Raw genomic sequence first — 8,367 nt, 5'->3', positions numbered from 1 at the left:
CCAGAGACAATTACTCAATGCCGACACATCTTTCCAGCTGATTTACACGCTGAAGCTATGTTGCGCTTGATGACCTCTGACTGTTTCATCCTAACATCGTTGGTGCCGACGTGGATAACAATATCCCTATACTCTCTACACTCGCCAGTTTTAGCTTTAGCCAGCACCATCTTCAGATTAGTCTTAACGTCAGTAGCCCTACCCCCTGGTAAACAGTGTATGATCGCTGGATGATTCATTTTATGTCTAATACTGCGGGTAATGGAGTCTTCAATGACTAGGGTTTTCAATTTGTCAGATCTAATAGTGGGAGGCTTCGGCGTCTCAGTTCCCCGTAACGGTAGGAGTAGAGACCAGAGAAGGCTTGGCCTCTGACTCCGACTTGCTGCTTAATGCTTAATGGGGAGAACCGGTTGAAAGTTTCTGTCGGCTGAATGAGCGACACCGGTTGAGCATTCCTACAGCATTTTCCTCCAGAAGCCATGAGAAAGTTGTCCGGCTGCGGTGACTGTGCAAGGGGATTTTTACTACGATATGTACTTACTGGTGGCAGAGACACTGTTTCATCCGTTCGTTCCTACACTGAAATTACCCTTGCCTAAAGATTGCATCTGAAGCTGGGCTTGTAGCACAGCTATCCTCGCCGTAAGGCGATCGTTCTCCTGTATATTATGAGTACAGTGACTGCAATTAGAAGGCATCATGTTGATGTTACTACTTAGCTTCAAGCGCTATGATGACACTGGCTCTCATGAGGACCGACACAGGAAAGGAAGACCGAGTTACCTCTGCTGCAGTGTATAAGTTCATTAGAGTTACCAACCTCAGAATTTGCAGCCCAAATAAATGCTTCACAGAGTTCAAGTAACAGATACATCTCAATATCAACAGTTCAGAGGAGACTGCTTGAATCAGGCCTTCATGGTCGAATTGCTGCAAAGAAACCACTACTAAAGGACACAGATAATAAGAAGTGACTTGCTTGGGCCAAGAAACATAAAATATTTATCACATCGACTGCTCTAGGAATCTGGTCAGCATCTTTCAAAAAGAGGGTGGTGCCCTCCGCATTGTTACAACATTTGGGAGGCCCATGGTGATGCCTTACAGAGCTTGATTTGGCCTCTGCGTGCCTCTGGAGGCTCCACAATTGCCTCCATATGGAGCATACAACCACATTTTCAAATCAAGCATAAATTGGCATTTAGTCTTGGCCTCCGCAACGGATTAGTTCACTGAGATGGCCGCAAATATATATTTGTTACTGCTCGACTAAAACAATCTTGGTCGACCAACAGCCAAAAAAATCGACCAGTCAACTAATTGGGGTCAGCTCAACAACAGCGGAATTCCAGCCAGTGCATCTGGGCCGTAGAGAATGATAGAGGCCTCTAGTGGCCAAAAGGCGTGGCCAAAATACCATATTAGCATAGTCAGCACCATTGAGGGCTTCCACAATTTTAATGTAGTCAACTGGGTGGGACTTTCCAGCCTGGTCTCATAGACTAGAAGTAACATATTAAATTATAATCCAGGATACTCAAATCAGTATGAAATGTATAAGGCAAAGGTCTAGTGAACTTCTAAGAACCCAAAGGTTCCGTGTTCGATTGTCATCGCGGACAACTTTTGCTTTTTAGATAATTAGGAACTTTTCAACTATTTACTACTTTTGATCTACTTAGCATGTTATCTAATCCTAACCTTAACCCTTTAACCTAACCAATAACCCCTAATTTAGCTAACTTTAGTCACAACAAATTGGAATTTGTAACATATCATACGTTTAGCAAATTTGTACCATACTGTACAAATTACAATTCGTAACATATCATACGAATTGGAATTCGTAACATATCATACGACATGAATGATGGACAATCAGAAATTAATACCTACAGTACCATTTGAAACCTAACATATCATACTAATTAGTGTGTCCCGGATTTACATGTACTATGTTATGTTGACCTCTGAGTCCAGGTTGGACTTCCAACTTCATTGGCTGATCCTTCCTGGTGACCCTGCTGGAGTCATGTCCAACCAGGTCATCAGAAAGGATCAACCAATCGTGAAGAAGAACTACTCCTATGGAGATGCCTCAATGGCGCTGTCACAGACGCGTCGTCCGCGTTAGGGGAGAGTTTGGCCGGGGTAGCCTGTCATTGTAAAATAAGAATTTGTTTTTAACTGACTTGCCTAGTTAAATAAAGGTTAAAACATAATAGCACAGATACAAAAATGAGTTCTATGTATCTCTATGTTCTGGGCAACTCTATGGTTCATCAGTGTCAAAACAGTGCAACACCTTCGCAAAAAAACGGATTTAGACTGCATAGGGAGAAAGGGTAACAACATGAGAGCATGAGGATTATATTTTAAAATCAGTTTAGTACAACCAGCAACCCCACTGCACATCAGGTTTAACCCTGCGTTCATAATCAAGTGCGGAGTGGGAATTTACCACATAGGACTGGGAAAAATCCACTTGAATGGCCTTCCAAATGGTAATTACAAGTGGGAAACTCTATCATCATGAGCTCACATTTCTCGCACAAACTGACAACTGACCACCTACTAAGAAAATTATCTTGATAACAGCATTTTGGCAGTTAAATGCAAAACACTGCATTATTTAAAATTGTATTTATTTATATATTTTCTGAACACTATCATTTGTTTACAAGCATGATAGCTGTACTTTTAGTTTATGGTCTACACAGCTTGTTGGGCATAAGCAAATCTGCGTTTGTCAACAAATTCAAAGCACATGAACGCATCCAACTGGTATTGACCACTTCGCAACTAGTAAAATCCCACCCTCTACTTGGTTACGAACCCAGATTAAAAACATGACATCGCCTACAGAGGGAGACGCAGTGGCCAGGCGAAATGATCTCCTGAATTGGTCGACTGCATGGACTATTATTGTCAATTTTCATTAATAATTTGACGATGACTTTGTAGAAATATTATTTTTCAGTGGAAATTCTAAAGAGACACAATGGACCGAGTGAAGAGTTCCATGCAGCAAGTACCGAACCCAATTCACAAAGCGCTGATTCGTCGGACCGGTGGTGCCAACAGTTTCGAACTTGAAAAGGAGAACTTTGAACGCGGTCAGGTAAAACACTTGTTTAGTGGGAATTCGGGATTTCGTTTACAGAATTAGAAGGGACTAAGAAATGTGAAGATATTATAATAGTTCTGGTATAGCTTCGAGTTCGAACCGTCCGTTGCGTTGAAATTGGCAATGATCCTTTCAGCGTGAGAACGTGCAGACATGTCATGATTCATCTGCTTGACTGATTGGTGCTGCCTCGCACATTCGAATTTCCATGGATTTTTTTTGTGAACATTGCTCATGACCCATGCGCGCCAATTTGACCTAAATCAGCGAGTGTTTACAGGAATGCATTGTTTACGATGTTTGTAGTACAATGCAGTACTGTAGTACCACCACACAACAGCAAGCCAACATCATCTCTCCTCATTCTTAGCAGGGGGTAACATATCTAATATTAGTTTTTGATTGCTATGCCTCAAATAGCCTAGCACCCGTAGGAGGAAAATATGCCATCACATAAAATTGACATTGCAAAGATTATAGAGACATGACATCAGTGTTGGGTTTTCAGTGCAAGATCAAAATCTGTTGAAATGGGTTAGTCCTATGAGCACAAATGTAGTCCTTTTGAGGAATTCTGCCTGATAAGAACAGGTCTGATTTACCATATCTAAGGAGAGGTGACGCCCACAACTGTGGCGAGAGCGGCTAAATTATGTGTGTCTGCCTGGACTATTCAGAGAGGTTCGCAAAAATGCTGTGTGTGTCTGCCTGGACTATCTATAAATACCACTACCATGTATCGAACTGCAGTAAAAGCCTATTAGTGACTCCTGGACACAGCACTAGAACTATTGACCTGGGATATTGTAATGGGTTCTGGAAAGTGCAATCAGCCTACATACTGGGTGGGGTGTGTGTGAGAGAGAGCTGGGTGGGACTATCATTTTTGCTTTGATACAGGGAAATAAATTGTGGGAAAGGAAGGAAGAAATGGTGGAACTGAGCAGCACTGTTTGTTGATGCGGTTTAAAGGGGAAATCCGCAGTTCTAACAAAGTGTTTGTAAAAACAAACTGAGGGATGGGGCTGGAGAGTTCATAGACAGAACTATGGATGCAAGGACTGATCATCCATGATATCAAATGTTTTAGTTTTAATCATATTTTGAGGCTATATAGTGTTTGTTTACAAACATTGGAGTGAAACAAGCTTATTCTAGGTTTTGATGGGGTAGGACAGTTGAATTAAGCTCATGGGGCATTTCTAAGTTATATTCTTCTAGAATCAATGGGTACATATTGTCATTTTATAAATCCAAAAATGGATGTAGCAACTGCAGATTGCCCCTTTTTTTTAATGGTTTGGATGTTATATGAATTATCCATCCCATGTAGCTGACAGGCTGTTACTCAAGAGCTGAAGTCCAGAAAAAACGCAATCTCGTTTTTCAAGCAAGCTACTGAGCTATGTGGACAAGACACTTCCTGCTTGGCGGTCTCTCCCCCCTCTTCCCAGACCAGTCAAAAGTAGGCCAGGTGAATCAAGCCTTTGAATGACCCTGCTCTGCCGGATTATATATTTTTCAGCGGTTGCTGCAACCTGCTTTTCCCATCTTCTACTACGACCACTGCTAAATGAATCAGTAAGCTTTTGAGCACTCATTTACGGGACTGAAGATTGATCCAGAGAGCAGAGGTTTGCTGTCTCTTGTAGTCGTAGTGTGCTGCGACTGTGGCATAGACAAGTTTAGGCTTTCACCTAAAATCAATCACACCACATTCCTCTCAAAATTGCTCAAATTGGATATGATTCCTAATCTGGTTATGGCAGTTGTTTTTGTTATGGTAGATTTTTGTCAGCAGTCGTAAAGCTGTTCTGTGGCGCAGGGAGGAATCGGTGAAATCTTGTTTGTGCTTTAATACAGGGATCATCCCGAGTTAATCTGATCTGTTTTAGCTCAGATCTGCCTGAATCTGCTGGCTTTCACCACTGTCCCAAAACCTCCAGTCTGGCTCTGCTCTAAGACCTCTTTCCAGCTCCTCTGTTCAGGCACAAGCACTCTAATACAATCTAGCCTGGTCCCAGATCAGTTTGTGCGGTTACACAAATGACCGTAGGAGTTGGAAACATGCAGTCTTTTTATGGTGCATAGAAATGCATTGACACAGAACAAGTCTCTAGAGTAGACTGATAGTGGTACGGGTGAAGTTATGGGTCCCAGGGCTACTATCTCGGCGAGGCTTAAAGCCTGAGAGTCGGGTAAACAACAAGGGTGTGTTCAGACTCGGAGTCCTCGCTCCATCATTTTGTCTGCAGAGTTATAAAAATACCTCGCCCAGGGCCAGGTAACACATACAGCATACATATAAGGACATGTTTAGAGACCTGAAATTAGTAATGCTCTCTCTGTTTGTGGATGGAATTAATCTATGGTGTGCTTGTTTATGAAGGCCTCTCTCTGGAGTCACAGTTGTGGTGCTACGTAAGAGTTTCTCATCGGTCATGAAACATAATGGCACAGTTGTTGAAAAATGAGCTCAGTGACCAACTTGAGAAACTATTTTAGTCGTTTCAGCAGTCCACCTCCATTTGAAAACCGTACCACTTTAACTAACCATTTAACTTCCAGGGGAGAGCTGCTATCCACCTCTTTCTCGTCTGGAAAGACAGGCCTGACTTTGTCTTGAAACAATAAAAGAGTCTTGGTTTAATTAGTTTCTATTTATTCCTGAAATAGGCTGGTAGGCCTAGACTACATGTTGATGTTTTTCCATCCATCTTCCCTGGAATGCACCATGGTGATGAACACCACTGTTGTGGTCGGAAACCATAGCTAAGTACTGCCTGCTACAATGACAGAGTGTCTGTCTGGATAGTCGTCTGAAATGAGAGAAACATGGCTGCGTCTGTGGGAAGGCTACTTCCGTTCAGCCGGGCACCCCACTTTAGAACCTCTCATGGGCCTCCCAGACTGGGCTTTCTATTGTGGGATACATCATGAGATCGACTCCACCACACAGCAGTGTGGCTTACATAATTAAGGCCTTACATTTAGACCCAGATCGTTCCTGCCTGTCTGCTGCATCCCACAGCTCTACAAGGCAGGCTGCCTCTGGGTATTCGGTATGGGTCGTTCCATGTCATTTCAGCAAGCCATAACACCCGCCATCTTAAATGGTTTCTGTTAGAAACAGATAAGATTAGCATTCCTGCAACATTATTTGGTTGAAATATAATATATAATTAGATCTCTGAGAAATTAAGCTAATTGATTGCACCCAAATTGGCCATTTTAATTTATAGCAATCATATAATATTCAATGAAGAATCCAAAGAAATTGTCAAAAGCCGCCTTTTAAAATAAGAGTAATCACCTGGAACAGCACCATCTAGTGGCCAGAACCTGGTAATATCAGGATGTAGGCTGGGACATAAACCTAACAACTTCAATGACTTTCAACTGAACAGTGGAAAAAACATCACCAAATTCACTGGGAATGAAGAAACAATACTCTGAGCTGCAGTTCCATACTGCTTGTCAGACATGGAAAACTGATGCTATATACTTGTTATTTGGGGTGGGGTGTCCGTGGGTGACAATTTCTTTGGATTCCTCATGTCTTACCCATTGTTAGAAAACCGTTTAGTCCAAATCGGTACTATATTGGTACTATGTTAGGTACTATATTTATTGAATATTATATGAACCCTATAAATTTAATTTGCCAATTTTGGTGCAATCAATTAGCTTAATTTCTAAATTATGCTTTATTTAATAAATGAAACTAAATGATGTTGCAGGAATGATAATCTTATGTTTCTAACAGAAACCATTTCAAAACAATCTGAGATGGTGGGTGTTAAAATTCTCTGCTTTTTGAGAGTAAGAGTCATTCTGACACTTTTGGACAATGTTAACAGTTTAGTTCTTAGATCATGTACCTTGGTTTGACTAAGAGAACGCCTGTGCCCCCTTTAGTGGGGCACTGTGGTGCCCTGGCAGCTGTGGAATGTCCCTTGGGCATGAGCAGCACAGCAGGGTGGACTCTCTAATCTCTCTGTCTGTTACAAATACTCTTGGTCTTCCTTTTTCTCTCCCTGCCTTTGTAAGTTACACCCACCATGTGCTTGTACCCTGTCATTATAACCAGAGAGAGGTAGTTACATACACACACGCACAGGGAGAGCGAAAGCGGCCCGGGCCCACTAAAACCACTGAGGCAGCAAAAACAGCAGGCACTGGGCTGTGGCCTCATTGCACCGGCTGTAAATTGAAAAGGTCCTGGACATGAGTGGCAGGTCAGCGATTGGAACAAAGTGCCGAGATGAGATCATAATGGCATTAACTCTGGCATTTAATTTGGAGTAGATTAGATATTTTACATGCTGAAAAAAAGTTAATTGGACATTGGATGCTTAGGTTACATCATCACAAGGACCTACATTTGTATTATTGAGTTCATTATTACAATAATTCTTGTGATTTTTAGATCTAATTTCTATCGGACTTGATAATATTATTGAGTAAAACTAGTATTGCTTAGTGGATACTGTTCTCACACACAGTAGCGATATGCCCTGAGTCTGGCCAACTGGCTAGAAGGGCCTACTCCGCAATGAAATGCCAGCATGACCTACCAGTAAGTTGATTTTTGGTCTGTAACTTTTTTGTCTCAGCTATGTTCAAGGCCATTATATGAACGTTGCCCACATAATTGAGACAGAGGGGACTTTGACCCTTGAAACTTGGTGTGTGTGTGTGTGTTCTCGGCACCACCATCACAAAGGCGGAATCAATGTATGGGGACTTAGATGAAAAGAGAAACTCAAGTTTTGTAAACAATCAATATTATATAACTGACTACAATGTAAACATGATACTCAAAGGCCTAGAGTAGTGTATGTGAGAATTGCAGACTCTCCATAAAGCAGTGCTCGGTGGGTCCACCCACACAGTACCAGGAAGTGAAGAGACTGTGGTGAAGAGCAGGCTTTGTCTGAAGAGTGACTGTTTGTGTGGAGCGGCCAGTCTGCCAGCAGGAGAATGGGTCAAATATTGATTACCGTGAACTATGCTCCTCAATTGGCCCTAGTAGTTATAATAATAATAGTAACTTTATTTGTTCATGTGATTTTCATGCATGATGTGCAAACAATTCCGAAAAAATACCACATTTCTGAGGTTATTACTAAAGAATGATATGCTTGGGCTAATGTTGACTTATTTTTGCTTTTTCTATAATTTAAGAAGCCAACTCGTTTGAATAGCTATCTGAAATTATCTGAGCTGTTCGATTT

At 41.7% G+C, this 8,367-nt stretch overlaps 1 protein-coding gene across 2 annotated transcripts in view; it reads left to right on the top strand.

The window, feature by feature from the left end:
* Positions 1-2,772: 2,772 nt before the first annotated feature.
* The window catches only part of LOC110507077 (huntingtin-interacting protein 1), a 48,707-nt gene continuing 43,112 nt past the window's right edge, over positions 2,773-8,367 (top strand). The window contains exon 1 of one of the 2 annotated variants that reach the window (XM_036964918.1): positions 2,773-3,124. In XM_036964918.1, coding sequence (XP_036820813.1) covers positions 3,005-3,124 — 120 coding nt within the window. In that variant the 5' untranslated portion in view covers positions 2,773-3,004. The remainder of the gene's footprint in view (positions 3,125-8,367) is intronic. The other variant, XM_036964919.1, reaches the window with a different exon arrangement.

Source organism: Oncorhynchus mykiss, chromosome 27 (genome assembly GCF_013265735.2).
Source record: "Oncorhynchus mykiss isolate Arlee chromosome 27, USDA_OmykA_1.1, whole genome shotgun sequence".
NCBI lineage: Eukaryota > Metazoa > Chordata > Actinopteri > Salmoniformes > Salmonidae > Oncorhynchus > Oncorhynchus mykiss.
Note: the sequence above shows the minus strand (reverse complement) of the source record. Positions and strands in the feature narration are given on the sequence as shown.